The sequence below is a fragment of the Carassius auratus genome, chromosome 5 (genome assembly GCF_003368295.1).
Source record: "Carassius auratus strain Wakin chromosome 5, ASM336829v1, whole genome shotgun sequence".
NCBI classification, from domain to species: domain Eukaryota; kingdom Metazoa; phylum Chordata; class Actinopteri; order Cypriniformes; family Cyprinidae; genus Carassius; species Carassius auratus.
The window spans coordinates 9588339-9604552 of record NC_039247.1 but is presented as its reverse complement, the minus strand read 5'-3'; the positions used below and the strand labels follow the sequence as shown (position 1 = coordinate 9604552).

The 16214-nt window shown below is 37.6% G+C and overlaps 1 protein-coding gene across 10 annotated transcripts in view; it reads left to right on the top strand.

Moving 5' to 3' along the window:
• The window catches only part of LOC113074180 (probable voltage-dependent N-type calcium channel subunit alpha-1B), an 88530-nt gene that overhangs the window by 44708 nt on the left and 27608 nt on the right, over positions 1 to 16214 (top strand). For 4 of the 10 annotated variants that reach the window (XM_026246971.1, XM_026246938.1, XM_026246945.1 and 1 more), the window contains exons 14-27: positions 21 to 152; positions 1587 to 1659; positions 1741 to 1858; positions 2567 to 2634; positions 3042 to 3148; positions 4959 to 5018; positions 9131 to 9877; positions 10527 to 10711; positions 10896 to 11016; positions 12105 to 12234; positions 12366 to 12425; positions 12965 to 13071; positions 13928 to 13939; positions 15877 to 15897. In XM_026246971.1, coding sequence (XP_026102756.1) covers positions 21 to 152; positions 1587 to 1659; positions 1741 to 1858; positions 2567 to 2634; positions 3042 to 3148; positions 4959 to 5018; positions 9131 to 9877; positions 10527 to 10711; positions 10896 to 11016; positions 12105 to 12234; positions 12366 to 12425; positions 12965 to 13071; positions 13928 to 13939; positions 15877 to 15897 — 1941 coding nt within the window. Of the gene's footprint in view, positions 1 to 20; positions 153 to 1586; positions 1660 to 1740; positions 1859 to 2566; positions 2635 to 3041; positions 3149 to 4958; positions 5019 to 6520; positions 6557 to 9130; positions 9878 to 10526; positions 10712 to 10895; positions 11017 to 12104; positions 12235 to 12365; positions 12426 to 12964; positions 13072 to 13927; positions 13940 to 15876; positions 15898 to 16214 lie in introns of all 10 variants that reach the window. The other 6 variants (XM_026246996.1, XM_026246986.1, XM_026246959.1 and 3 more) reach the window with 4 other exon arrangements.

Sequence of the window (16214 nt, the reverse complement as noted above, 5' to 3'; positions counted from 1 at the left end):
GTCCTGAAATGCTTTGGCAGGTATTGGAACTCGTTACGGAATCTGGTGGTGTCTCTGCTCAACTCAATGAAGTCCATCATCAGTCTCCTGTTCCTGCTGTTTCTCTTCATCGTAGTGTTTGCTCTGCTAGGAATGCAGCTCTTCGGAGGACAGTAAGTATCAGGCTGAGGGTTACAGTCACGCGTCATCTAGTCCATGTTCATGCCATTGTTTGCTATAAAGTACATATGATGATTAGAGGTCAGATAACTGGTTCGTTTTATACGTTTGAGAGTTTTGTTCCTAATTCTAATTGATTTCATGCTCTGATTAGCCAATAGTTTACTGTGCAAATAAATTCTGGACAGCACGAACAATGGCTGATATATATTTGTTTAATAAATGCAAAAGATATAGGAAGAATATATATGTTGCCCTAACTATGCACAATAATATAGTTAGTTGAATTGTATAATGTTTGTTTTCCCTGCTGTCTGCAGTCGGAACAGGTCTGCAACCCACTTTTGGATTTGACTCACCAGTTGAGAACCACTTATGTAGACCCTTTAATTTAAGAGCTACTTTTGCGATGTACTTTTGACTGAAAATGCTTAAATCATCTCTTGACGTGGAAAAAAAAAACCCTGTATCGTTTACGTTCCTCTCTGCATAAGCAGTCATGACTCTTCCAAGCCCTGTTGTTTCATTTAACCCACAGCCACATGTAAACAAACATGACTGAGCTGATCCAGACGGCGCAAGTTTTCATTTCTCTGTTCTATGAATTATTAATCATACGCTGCAACAGAGGAATTGCCTCTACACACGCTTCCCATGAGGTTTATATCAGCTTAGATGCACAAACACACAGTCATGTGATCTACTGTAATAAGAAGAGTGCCAGCTAAACAAATAGTTGGTGCGAAATGAGAAAATGTTATTGAAATGTTATTGCAGGAGAGACTATTCCCTCCTGATGGCAGCGAAGTCTTTCCAGATCTGTGCTAAGTGAAATGAGAAATTGCTTTTGTGCTTCTCTGGTACTGGATTTCAGCTCCATAGCACATTAATATTTAAGACGGTAGATGGACATGATAAACTGTCATTTTCTGGGTTGGATGAAGGAGGCAGGTTCATATGTTTGGTTGTCAAGCACATCAAGAGAGCATTATGTATTTTTTTGTGCACTTTCTTTTTTCCAATAAATTGAGTAACAGTGATTGGGCAAAGAAAGGAATCAGTTTTATTTTCCAGAATTATGGAATGTTTCTTCTCTCTTTTTAAGCATTTCTTCACATTCTCTTGTAGTGAGGCCCCTACCGAGGCCCTGAGAGTCTAGGCTATATGGAAGAGAATGGTGAAATAAGAAAGCATATTTATTATGTTTTGTTATCAGTTCTGGAGATGCAGAGAGGAGGATTCAGCTCAGCTTTTATATGCATATGAAAAGAAACATTATTATTGGAACATATCCGAACTGTTTTTGCTGTTTGTGAGCAAAAAAACTGAAAAAAAAAACATTTTGAAATTAGAGCAAAGCTGGCTCTTAAGAGTACACATGAGTTTCATCCAAGAAAATGATTCACAGCTCATCATCTCTCTTCTAGGTTTAATTTTGAAGATGAGACCCCGACGACCAACTTTGACACATTCCCAGCTGCTATCCTGACAGTGTTTCAGGTATTAACCATCTGGTGATAAGTGTCTGAATGCTCTCATTTGATATTAGTAATATTTCCATAATGTATTTTATCTGATAAGATTCTGACAGGAGAGGACTGGAATGCTGTGATGTATCATGGAATTGAATCCCAGGGAGGAGTGCACCGGGGAATGTTCTGCTCCGTGTACTTCATTGTGCTCACATTATTTGGAAACTGTATCCTTTATGACATAGGACTGTCGTTACAGTCATGCTTTTTAATGGCCTAATTTTTAATGTAAAGGTTTCTGCAAAAGTGTTCTTCAATAATGCTGCAGAAAATGTTAACACTTAATCATTAAACAAGTAAATAAATATTAAAAAAAACTTCTCCCACACTTTATGCAATTATAGGTATAAAGTTGTTTTTGCTGCTGACCTGTTTTTCTTCAGCATTTATTTTTGTACAAATAACTGTTTGACTCATAGATGATATTTCATACTACCTTGGCTTCACTGATAATTAAATTCTACCACACAAAGAATGGAAACTACTAAATATTTAATACTATTTTTATGCTTATTTCTCTATTTGAATACATTTGAATATATTTTTAAAAAGTTATTTTTTCAAGTGATGGCAAAGCTGAATTTTCAGCAGCGATTGTTCCAGTCTGCAGTTTCTCATGGTCGATTAGAAATCATGCTAATAATGATTTGGTGCTCAAAAGAAGAACAGAGCAGCATTTATTGGAAATATTTTATAACATTATAAATGTTAGCAATTTAATTAATCTGTGCTGTAAAAGCATTAATTTCTTTACAACAAATCTTATTGACCCCACATTTTAGTGTGTGATAAAAGACTGCATAAAAAAATGATTTGTTTGACAGTTTTATTAGATGACCACTTTCACCCAAATTCCTTAAAGCACATTTGATCAGACACTCTCCTTAATGTCTTTTTGGCCATCGCTGTTGATAATCTTGCCAATGCACAGGAACTCACCAAGGTTGGTTGGGCATTATAAGGATGTTTGGCAAAAATATGTACATACATGGCCAATACTAGTCACCGTCACACATCTGTACAGTTCCTGCGCACACTACTCTTGAGTCTCACATTAGTGTATACCAAATGTGTGATCCCATCGCCATGCTCTGAAAGATTTATACGTTTCATGAGACTGTCTGGAAGGGCTATTTTGTTTTGACTTATGTTTGCCCTGATCAATAACTCAAGGTAATGAAACTTTCAGTCTGTTGAGGGATTTACAGCCTAACATGAAGATGGTACCAACAGTATAGGGCTTTAAGGCTTCTGGGACAGCACTTGATCTTGATTTGTTGATGCTTGCCATTGGATGTAAATTTATAAATGTCTGTCGTTCCCTGTTTCTTTGTCATACCTCTCTCTCAGGATGAGGAGGAGCAGGAGGAGGCCATCAGTAAGAAAATGGCTCTGCAGAAAGCCAAGGAGGTAAAGGAGGTCAGCCCCATATCGGCCGCTAACATTTCCATCACAGCGTAAGTCAGGGGGCATTAAACCTGAAGTCCTCCCCATTCACTACCACTCTAATACACCTGTTCATCACCCCATCATGTCCTCTCATTGCTTTTTTTATGTGTCCCAAAAACCATATTTCTGTTTGTCTCTGTAAGCACATTTCTGGGTGTTGTTTTTTTTCTTATTTTAGTGTTGTCACTTTTATTTGGTCCTCAGTATGTCTCTGTATGGATTCTTATGTTCTTTTTGCAGTTGGTCCTGCACCCATAATTGGTTGTCTTTACTCTAAAATGACTTGTATACTTGGTTTAGCCAGGCTGTGTGAAAATCTACAGATTTTTTTATGCTTCCCTGCTGAGGCCACCTGAAAAATCAATCTATGTTTGATAATATTAGTTGATAGACACAAATTAATGTACAGTGTAAAATATACAGTATGTAGCGAACGAATGATGAATCAAATGAAAATCAAATTGGTTGTTTAACTGTAGCTAAAGACAGTTATTGTGGCAATCCAATGAATTAAAGGCAGTTATGAATTAAAATCCTAATTTAAAACCAGCCATATTTGATCAAACACAGTTCAGAATATTGGGGTAACGTTCTTTTCAATGTTGTTATGGCCCTGGATATGATTTTTTTTTTGTGTGTTTTCCCCGTTAGAATCTTGTAGAAATTCTGAAAGATTTTTCTAATGTTTCTATTGAGTTTATGTTGAGTTTCTGTTGATTTATTTGTAATTTTTCATTATGAAAGACATTTTTTTTCCAGTGTTTCAAAAGTCCATTTATTGAATTATTTAAAGTGTCCCTATTATGCAATTTTTATGGTTCCTAATATTGTTTTGGGAGTCTTCTACAATAGGATTACATGCATGTAAGGTAAAAAAAAAAAAAAATGCTTGCGTATGCATTTAATATCATCTGTTTTTCCAGCGATTCTCAAACAATTAGTTTGAAACAGTTCAAAGATTCAGTCTCTCTAAAACCATCCTTTCTGTGAGCCAGCTCTGCTCTGATTGGTCAGATGGCCTCATCTGTTGTGACTGGTTTATGGTGTACAGCTTGTGTTGGAAATGATACACCTATTTCAATAGTTCTGCATTTTGAATGCTCTATAGAAAATATAAACGTCTGTTATTTCACATATTTCCACGTTGTGATTCAGTGTAGCAGCTGGTCCAAATAAACAAGATACTGATCCATCTTTCAACAGCAAGTGTGATATTTAAGAAGCATTCATCAAGAGAATGACGTGTTTGTAGGCGGGGTCAAGTTGTTCGCGGCCGTCCAACGTAAAACATAGGCGCGAAATTATGCAAATGTGTTACCCAGTCATGTGTAGCCATCACGGAAGTGGGACTTGATTTACTATCAACTTGTTTATGCTGTAGAGAGTTGATTTTTTATTTTGGCAGACAATAACTTTATTTATTGTGCACTTTCAACTTTACAGCTTTGCAGAATGATTACATTCACATACAGCTACATTATACACTGCATGAAAGGCAATATTGGAAATGACGTAATAGGGACATTTTAACAGAATATTATAATGACTAATTTAGTATAATATAATTTCATTTGATTCATTAATTTAATCAATTTTAATGCACCTGGAATTTAAATGTCTTTCCTAATACTGTGATGCCTTCTCACTTGTTTTGTTTTAAATTCTGTTTTAAAGTCACACTATTATTGATATGTACTTCCCATTGAGTTGGGTGGAGTTAGTGTCAGAGTGATTGACAGCTACAGTCCCTGCCACTGACTCCGCCCCCACCAAACTATTTCTTTCCCCTCTCATAGTTTTTGTTTTTGGCATATGCAGTTTTATAAGGCCAAATCCTGCTCTTTCATGCAGCTCCTCCAACTCCAGCTCTCATTCACCGTGAGTTCATTTACTCTCTGTTTAAATCGTGTCTCCTCCTCTGTCCCATCACACTTCTCTTGCATGATGTCAGACAGTCAAACTAGTCTTGCTGACCAGAGTCCTTCACAGTGAATCTTGCAGTTTAACAGATGAAAATATTATACATGGGTCATGAGAGGAAAACCATAAATAGTCAAATCAGTGAAGGGTTACATTTATAATGGCTTTTATAGTATTCTTTAATGGTTCTGTAACAACATAATGTTTTACAAATTAGTTAACAAATCTGAGTTTTTGAATTAAAAAATGTATAAAGTTATTGTTTCAGATTAATTAGAAATAATGATAAAAGGAAATGTTCTGAAAACATTCTTCAAATAAAATGATCATTCAAATTGTTATGGTGATGTAATTTGATAATGCTTGATAATGTACAGTAATTAGTATACCAATTAATATTTAAATGAAAATATACAGTACACTCATATGGTTATATTAATATTAAAATCTTCATGAGCTACATATATAGCTGATCTTGTCTCTCGTTTATTAATTAAAGCTATTATAAGGTGTTGCTGAAAAAAATGGTAATTGTAGACTTGAGGTAGACAAGCTAATGCGCCTGTTTCAGTGGGTTTATACTTAATCTTTATATATATATATATATATATATATATATATATAAAATGCCTACATGTCATAATGGATAGTTAGCTATTTGCTCTAAAGGTTTAAAGACATCCGTGTTCAAGCTTCTTTTTTTATTGACAGGAAGGAGGAGGCAGGAACCAGCGGACAATCAAATCAATTAATAAAATGTTTAATTACAAACAAACACAAAACAACGCAACAGCCCCTCGCGGACATTGTCGTGCACAAACAAAAAACGAACAGAAAATAAAGTCCAGGCCTGGTCCTCTCTCGTCCTTCTCTGTCGTCGCTCCCCTTTTGTATCCTTCCGACTCTGAGTCAATTACAATTAAAAGCCTATTTGTATTGCACATAAAGCTGTTGTATGGCTTCAGAGGATTTCAGAATATAACGCACAAAACACGGAATCCTTTTTTTATGGTTAATTTTGGGGCTTGTTAACTTTAGTCATCATTGATTTTAACTATATTGAAAAGAGCGACTAGGACATTAAACATTTGTGTTTCACAGAAGAAAAGTCATATGGCTCTGGAGCTACATGAGGGTGGGTGAATGATGAGAGAATTATAATGTTTTTGTGAACTGTTCCTGTAATGCTTCAGTTTGAGCAGTACTGAAGGATTTAGGGTCTATATTTCAGAATGTGCAGTGAAATATAGAGTCTGCCATCATCTTATCTCTCTCCACTGTCTTGTACATTCTTTTATTTTTCCACCTTTCGTTCTCCACTGTCTGTCTTTTATACATATGTATTCCTTACTGATTTTCTTGTCAAATGTTTGTCCTCTAACCTGTTTTCTGTCACTGTAGGGGCTCTTAGCGTGTCCGTTTATATCTTTGTGTTTCAATGTGTGCTATATGTGTTTTAGGAGTTTTGTCTGCTCCCCTGAACATCACTACTTGAGGTAATGGTAATGGTACTGTTACTGCAAAGGGCATGACTACTGCATCAGTACATGAATGGATGTATTTTGATCATCTGTATTACAAAAGTATTGTATTGTAAAAGACAAATGCTCATCCTGGACATACCTCATAGTGTCTGATAATGTGGACAATATTGGACTTTTCAGAATCTTGAAAACATTCATAAATATATGTTGACACAAAACTGTGATTTCATTTTTAACCTCTGGCCAGCTGTAAAAAACAAAAAACAAATCATCCATCACAATTCACTCTTTGTACTTTAAAGCTGTTGTAAGCAATTTTTGGTAAATACCAATAGTTTTATGAAGATATGTATATATTTGTTTTAGCCAGAGAAAGTTAGCTAAGCCAGAGTGATTAGCTTAAAGTTAGCAATAATGCTAACACTGTTTACAGAAACATAATACTGCATTATAGCACGCTGAGAACATTTCAGTCTTTATTTTTTGCTGACTATGTTAATATTTCATAGAAAAGGGGAAATATTGGAGTTGTGGCATAATGATTAGTACACATGCTCTGACTCACTGAGTTGTAGTGCTCATACAAGTTTGAACATCCTGTTCCCCTCTTTCGCCCAAAGTTTTTTGTGATCTCTCTGCTATCTATTATTATTAACATGGCCGAAAGTCAAATAAACAGAAAAGGGAAATGAAGATCACACCTTGAGGTCCTGTCATAAAGTAAAACCAGGGAGTTTGCACCACCCCGTCATGCTTGTCCACAAGAGCAACAGTCTGACCTCAGGACTGTTTCACACCACAAGGCCTAGTTAGTGCTTTAGCAGTAAATAGTTTCTGAAAATCAGTCTCTCAGCTCTCTTCCAGCCTCAGAGAGTGTTCTCTTTCCCATCACCTGTCTACAGATTTCTGTAGCTCACTCATCCCTGCAAGGAACTCGGCCTGCCTGCTAGAGGTGTGCCCAGAATAAAGCGATTTGGAGAAAAGAGAAGTGTAGATGTGTTACTTTTCCCCAGCTGAATCTTTTTCCTTACTTTTCCTTACAGCAATAACTGTCTTGATCCATGTTCTCTTCATGCTAACTAACTGGATAAGAAATAAGGTATAAGATGACTTTACCCAGAAGAGACATGATAGGATAAAGACAGGAGACTTATGTCATTTGTTCACACGCATGTTGTTCCAAATCCAAATTACATGGGGTGTGATTAAACAATGAAAGAATTTCTGTTGTAAGGGAGCATTAGATATGAGGTCATTAGACCTGAATAATCCCTGTTTATTTCCTACGCTTAGAGTATAGGATGCATGGTTAAAGTTCATGACCTAAATCATTGTTCACAAATGTTTGTAGGATGAGTAAAGCATGCTCATAACTAATCTTTGTAATCTGGCATCCATAAAGACCTTCTTTTTATTCATTCAGTGGTTAGTTCCAGTCCTCAAATCTGCTTAAACTAACACTGTTCCAAGAGCACTGACATGTAGTCCGGTAACACTGGGACTTTTCGCTGTTTGTATCTCTCTCCTATCCCTCTTTTGCTTTACTTAGAACTATTTTAGTTAGCAGAGCAAATACAGACACAATGTCCAGCAATATTATGTCAAAAATGTATATTATTTAATACTAACTATCAATGTTGTAGTCGAGACCAGCTCATTCATATCTAAATCAAAACCCAGACCAGAAGGGGATTGAGTCAGAGTCAAGACTAAGTTCACATTAGGGCTGCATGATTTATTGCATGCGATTGTCATGCGTGTCTCGTCAGTAAAGCTGGTTCTGTGATTAGTACTAAATAGCCATCACCTGCTTTCAAATGGAGCAGCACTTAATATACAGAGTCGTAGTTTGGTGACAAACTACGCAACACAGTGTCATAATTGCAGATGAATCGCATGCGGTTATGAACGTGATATTGCGTAGCTTGTCAGCGAACTACGACTCTGTATATTAAATGCCGCTCCATTTAAAAGTAGGTGATGGACATTTACTGCTAATCACAGAACTGGCTTTACTGTCGAAACATGAATGACAATCACATGCGATTAATCGTGCAGAACCAGTTCACATGCTCCAGACTCCATGACAAGATCATGGTCTTGGTCTTGGTTCTCATGTCTGAGTCCAAGAGTATATTTTCAGAGTCTTGGTCATGTCATGTGAACTCAATCTTGACTCGGACTCAATCCCCTTTTAGTCTGTAGGATCTGTCCTATAAGTCCTGTAGACTATAGTCCTATAGGATCTTTCTAACCATGAACACAGCGGAGAGATACAAATAGTGAAAAGTCCCATTGCTACAAGACTACATCTTCTTTGGGTCTCGGTTTTGACTCAAACTCAACCCTCTTCTGGTCTAGATTACAAAACTTTTAATTTATGTGAGTTTCAGCCATCCAAAATAAATTTTCAAATCAATAAGGGTTTTTCAAATAAAGCAAACGGGAAATCAACATCTTAAAAGGGGGTCTAGACATGGATGGAGACTAACCTCAACACCATGGCTAAATGTTTTTTAATTTAAAAAAAATATATATATATTTTAAGGTTTAAACACTTCTTTCCTTAAATCTTCTTTCTACTAGTAAAGAACAGCAGCGCTCTCTAAAAATGATGTCCGTGTGGGAGCAGCGCACCACACAGATTCGGAAGCACATACGCGCCAGCAGCGAGGCATTGTACCAAGAAGAGCTCAGCCCCCGGCTGACCACTAACCTTCACCTCCGCCCTGACATGAAAACCCACCTGGACCGGCCTCTGGTGGTGGAACCTCGTTGTGATGGTCCCATCAGTACCCACAGAGGCTGGGACAAACCCCAGGATTTGCAAGGGGAGGGCGACACACCACGCAAGCACCACCGTCACAGAGAGCGTCCATCCAATGAGACCAGTGAAAATGGTGACACAGGTCAACACAAAGAAGGCCGGCATCACGTCCATCACAGCCGCAGTAAGGAGCATGATGGGAGACGGTGTAAAGAGGGGAAGAGTGACAGGAGCCGGAGCAGAGAGGGGGGCCGCAGACATCACCACCAGAGCTCAGTGGATGAGGGAGGTGGGGAGAGAGAACATCGTCACCATCATTCCCACAGGCATAACAGAGAGGGCAACGGAGTGGTCAGTGCTGGGGGGAAGAACGAACGGCGGTCCAGGCAGAAGGATGGCTCACATTCGGAAACAAGGGAGGGAGAGAGGTGCTCCAGGGGCGAAAATGGAGATAATGGAGGGAGGAGACAGCACAGACTATGTACCAGTAAAGCTCAGTCCACTCTGGAAGGAGAGGAGAAACAAGGGAATGAAGAGAAGGAGGAGGGCAAGTCGCACAGCCACAGGTAAAACTTTTTTCTTTTTTTAGCAGCACATTTTTATTCTCAAGTTCCCAATAAAACTGAACCACGTTCAAGTTGCTACAAGACTGTTGACCTTTTGAAATGAGCAGTGGTGGAAATTCTGATTTGTCCTAATGACTCCCTTAAATCCATTCAGCAAAAAGACTCATTGAGATTTGTTCATTGATTCATTCAGTGACTTTCTTTATTCTAGGTCATTACACCCCAGTGGGTGGTGACCAGTGACTTTTTTTTATACTATAAGCAAATTTATGTGCTCAACATATTTGTTCGTAAACATTTTAAGCCAAGCATTTATTGACTTATAATGTGCATATCTGCATATCTATGACTCAAAAAAAAAAAAGTGTTTCATGAACGAGATGTTTTTTTCATTTAGTTTGAGTCCCAGTTTGTTTCTGAGTCGGTTTGTATCCCAGTGACTTTCTGAGTCAATCCCAACTCAAAACACCAACTCGTTCATTGGAGGGTCTATTTATTCAGTAGGTCCAACCAATAATATGTTCTGAAATATGAATAAGTGCATGGAACTGACAGTGAAGGATTTGTTCACTTAAAAGATTAGTTCAGAAACATAGACATTCATGACCAAAATACCAAAGTGTAACCTCATTTTGACTCACTTCTGCAGACACATGGACATGACAGGAGATTCCCTGGTTGTAAACCCCCATCAACCTTCAGTTGGAAACCGATTGTGTCCTGAGAAACCAGAAGACTCAGACAATAAACAAAAAATTGGTCAGACTGGAGGAATGGGCACACACATACCTGTGACCATCACATCTCCCCCTGGAGAAACAACCCTTATACCCAGTTAGTATTTCTCATTCAGTCCTACTGTATAAGGTCACTGTGACCAAAATTTCATTCATTTTATACTCTCATATGTGTGCCATTTTTTTTCAAGGGTGTTAACATTGCTACTGGCAACAAGCCAGTGTTGGTCTAATGCTTACAAATGTGTAAATTCACACATGACATCTGTTTGTCTTCTCAGTGAACAGTATAGACAGTGAGACGATGCCCATGACTGAGAAGAATCTGGAGGATCTGAACCAGAGTAGCCATCGTCCCATCCTCCACTTCAGCTCCATGTTCATCTTCAGCCCAAACAATCCGTAAGTGTGTGTGTGTGGAAAATTCATGAGTACCAGTGCTTTCAAAACCATGTGCATTTAAACATTTACCCCAGTGCAATGTAACAAATTTCTTGCATTGAAGCAGAAGTATCCCTTTAACAATTTTTTGTTAGCTTGACAGTAGCTCACATCAAAAAAGGCTTTCCACAGAGAAGCAATTTTTTGTCGATAAGTATTGGTGTAGCATGGCACAGTTGAATGAGCTGTGAAACAGGTAGTGTTTCACAGTTTATTATCTACAGTAATTTAAAAAAAATGTCTCGTAATGAAACTGAAGTATCAACAGATCTTTTCGTATTGTGACACTTCCAAGTTATTGCAAAAAATAAAAGCTTTTAGGGCAGAGACTTGGTTCTAAATCATTCACAATATGATCACTCACATGCATTTAGAAAATAGATTAAATAGACATTACTTTAATTAAAAGTAGCTTGATTGTCATTTCTACTATAAATTATGATTTACTGCATGGTACAATTTTAAATTAGCTTCCACAACACTACTGGGTGTCATTCTGAACATGCACATGCAGCATTTGTAGATGGAGACCACCAATGCTGATATATCTGCAAACGTTTCTGCTTATTACTTGTCTTAACAGTCTCTGACAATGGTTGTGAACTTTGAATGTGTGTGTTTACGGTAAACAACTTTAAGATCTTTAAGTATAAAAGGCATCCAGTTCCATAAATCTCCACATAAAGCTGTGTGTTAATGGGCAATTGCCAAATGCACTTGTCTGTCACAATCCTGTTGGTGAAACAATGTAATAATACTTTTATTTTACTATATACTAATGCCACATGGGTGATTTTTCACCTGACTGTGCCTACCGGACATGTCTGCTAAGATCTACATTATTACTGAATTAATTGTTGAACTCAGACCTTGCCTATGGCCTGCATGAAAATATTAATTATCATTGGTTAATTAAATGTATGCCTGTAGATTTAAAGTTATGTTTAGGAAACTGACTTCATTGTGTAATTGCCTTCAGCCTCATTCCCATAGTGTCGGGTGTGTGTTTGTGTGTATGCGTGTGTGTGTGTGTGCGTGTTTGTGTGCAGGGTGAGGCGTCTGTGCCACTACATTGTGAGTCTGCGCTACTTTGAGATGTGTATCCTGGTGGTGATTTCCATGAGCAGTATAGCCCTGGCTGCGGAGGACCCAGTCCAAGCCAATGCCCCTCGTAACAATGTAAGTCACTCATATGTTTTGTCTGAGCTGGTCTGAATGTTCCAAGTCATATTTTGTCAGTGTTTGACCTCCTTTTCCTATGACTTCTGACAAATTGATGACCGTTTCACTTTTCACTTTTCACTTCATAGGTCCTGAAGTATTTGGACTATGTCTTCACTGGTGTTTTCACATTTGAGATGGTCATTAAGGTAATTTTATGGTAAATTACACGATTTAATTGGATATCTCATAGAAGAAGTGATCCAGAATTCCTCTCATTACCAGAGATAAGGTTTTGGTGACAATCTCTCTACGTGAAGCCCATTGATCTTAATATCAGGGACATGCAAAATTATGTATTTTCATAAACAACTAGTCAGTAGTTTGTCTGAAGAACTAGTCAACTACAGTAGTTGGTCTAATTAAGATCACATAGGACATGATCTTGTGTTCATAAATAGTTTCAGTACAGTAACTGACGGATTCATAATTTCTTGAATTCAAAATTTCTACGAGCTTTTATTGTACAAAACAGTCATATTCCTCACAATAAAAAACTCCCACTGTTGGGATTCTGTAAAATAATGGGAACATTGAAAATGCGAATTATATAAAGTCTGACAGTAATGGTCTTGAAATTGATTGTAAAGGCAGTGATGGTGATTTACAGGAATGGTGATTTGATGGCTGCAGTGATGGTGTCAAGGTTTTCAATAATCTTTCATATTTATGCTGCTTCTTTGGAAAGATGGTGGATTTAGGTTTATTGCTGCATCCTGGTTCATACTTCAGAGATCTGTGGAATATTCTGGACTTCATTGTGGTCAGTGGTGCACTGGGGGCATTCGCATTTTCGTAAGTTGCCTTTAATTTACAAATGCCTAAACCCCCATAAATTAAAACTCCTAACCATGTTTGAAGTTTATTATCGATCTTGTCTGTCTACAAATGACACAGTAATTTGAGACACCTTTAGTCCAAGTTCTTGCCTGTATACTCCTATTCATTTTTAAAATGTTTTACTTTATACTCTTTCCCACAGCATGTCAAGAGTGTCTTTGTCTGTCTTTGTTGTACACATTCAAGGCTGCAAACTCCCACTGATCTGTTATTTCCTTCCTGTCCTTCTCTCAGAGGTGTGGGTCACTTTTGAGAATGCAGTCTAAAAGAATGAGTGTGTGTGTGTGTGTGTGTGTGTGAAGGAGCTAATAAAGGAGTTGTCTGATACGATCAGTTGTTCGCCCATCTCTTGTGGTTTAATGGATGAGCCATTGCAACACTTTAGTATTGCGGAAACGTTATTAGCTGCTATTAGAAACACTTGCAGTTCAACAGAAATAGAAAAGATCTGTAACGTTAAGATTTTTAATTGCTATGGCAGTGCTGGTTTCACATTGTACACCAGCCTCTTCACTGCCTGACTTTCTTTCTTTCTGGTGTCTGGTGTCTCTTTATTAGGCTTCTTAACTAATTTTACCAGCAAGACATTCTTGGTTAGCCACCCTTAGCTCAAGGATAAGTGTGAAGGAGATGATTTCCTGGCATGTCACTACTGGTTTCTCAGAATGAAGGGGTCTCTCAGCTGTACTGACTAATCTGTCCTAATTCCTGTATGTTTTTATGTTTTTTTTCCATGTTGTCATGTCAAAGACGTGCTGTCACTGACTTTCCTCTCTTCCTCTGTTTCTCTTTGCCTGGAATCGCTTGAAAGGAGCTTCATGGGGTAACACCTTAACTCTCTCTGTGTCTTTGTTTCTGTCTCTGTCTCTGTCTCTCTCTCTCTCTTTTACTGTTCGTCTTTTTGCCTGTCTCTGTGTGAGTCCAGTAATGCATAGCCCATAGGCAAGTTTTGAAGCATGGGATCTTCTGCAGTGTTTCAGCCTCTCCATACTCCATCATTTGGCATCACTCACACATTCGCAGCCAGTGAGCTTGATCTTCCTCTCCATGTCATTTAATTCTCTGTTGTCATGGAGGGCAGACACTATTGATCTGTTTCATTTCCTCGCAACATTCCTACCATTCTCAGTAGGTCTTCGGTGGTTACTGAATATGGAGCATCCTGGACAATCCCTACAGTGACCTCAGACAGGATGATCAGTGCATGTGTCATACTGTACCATATCAAAGATGACCTGTTCAGTTATGTTGAAGTGCCATATCAAGGCAAGTCTGGCTTTTTTGGCCAGTGATTGCACCATTGTTCACTTTAAACATCACATCCATGCTCCATTTGCCGACATGAGAGCATAAACACATTTGTTGTACATGCTTATCTTTCTGCATGTTTTCGGACTCACATGAGACAGTGTGATGTAATGCAAATGTGACTGCTGTGATTGGCTAGATCTTTTAAAGTGCTCTTGAAAGCATAAAAGACAGTTATAACTAGGGATGCACTGATATAAAAATTCTATAATGACTAAATTAATTAAATACCAAAAAATAACAGTATAAACTTTTTTTTTTTTTTAGGTATGATATTATTTATTTAGATTTAAAAAAAAGTTTTAGCTAGCTTTTATTTAGCTTAAGATGGAATCCAACAGTGTTAATAAAAATAATAATAAAGACGTTTAAGGATTAACTTGATTGTTAGATGACACCAAAGGTTATTGTAATGTTAAAATTGGAAAAAATTAGCATGTAGAATTAAATATCAAATTAGTTCAACTTTATTACTAGAGCACTTTCAAAAACCACAATTGGTACCAGAGTGCTATTCATAAAAGTAGTCAAATACATGAAGCACATCAAAAACGCATCAAGTTTACAATAGATTATTAAAAGTTAATATTTAAGTTTTTATAGCCCTCTGAAATTGCCTTAAGGTGGGAGATATTTTGCCTGTTTAAGAGTCTAACAGCTGTCATCAAAAAAGCTCTATCTATACCTTTACATTTCAGACGCAATCAAGGAACCGTCAGACGTAGCTGATCATTTCAATGAAGAGATGTAAGGGTTAATATAAACTAATTAATTGATACCAAGATAACATGCATCCCTGGATATAACATTTTCCCATATGTGACGGAGTGAAATTAACACCTGTACAATAAAGTATAATAGTAATGTTATACTTTTTAGGATTATAGCCATTTGCTATTTTTATAGCCATCTTTCAACCATGCTTTAGGTTCATAAGCATGATCTGAATTAAATCAGGACTGATCTATGGCATGTCTTGGTATTCACTTCAGATCTCGATTGTGCTGGTTTTCAGATCCACCCTCAGATGTTCCCTCTCTGTCAAGTGTACCCTTCATCTGTTCTCTCCTACAGCTGTCTCTGCAGACTCCAGCAAAAGAAGCTGTCATTCTCTAACAACCTTAAAAGAAATGAACGGCATTTGGCAGTGTCTTTGTCACCCACCATACAAAGCCTCTTCCTCCTTTTTGTCAGTTTCCAAAACATTTGCCTGAAAAAGTCCCACAATTTCCTGTTTCAACATCATACAGTCATCAAAGACATTATGTGTTCTGTGTTTTAGCCTCACAAAAGAGCATGACGGTGCTCATAAAAGCCTTTTTCATTCTCAGTGAAATGTAATGTGTAATGTTGTGAAAGGATGATGTGGTTTACTGTTAGTGCAGAGGTACTTTCCGTTGTCAGCATGTCATAATGTTTTGCCTTTTGCTTTGTGTTCTTCTCATTTATTAGATCACATCTTAACATAAACAGGTGGGGAACCCCTGATATTCTTTTTTTCTTCTTGATAAATCTTCTCTGTTTCTCATTGTCCTGGGCTTACTGAGATAATGTCCTTTACTGTCACTACTTATTAGTGGAGTGAGAGTATCTGTACAGGGTTGGAGCCTCTACAATAACACTGCTAGCTTTCATCAGCACCTCTTAATGATTGTTGATTGATGTTGTATTGTTGTGAAAAAGCATTTCTCCACCATAATCGTTATCTGGGGTCCTGTGAAAGTTACCAGGGTGTCCATAGGGACGTTATTGAGGTTCTTTATAGTTTGTAGTCAGTTTGGGGGATAAAC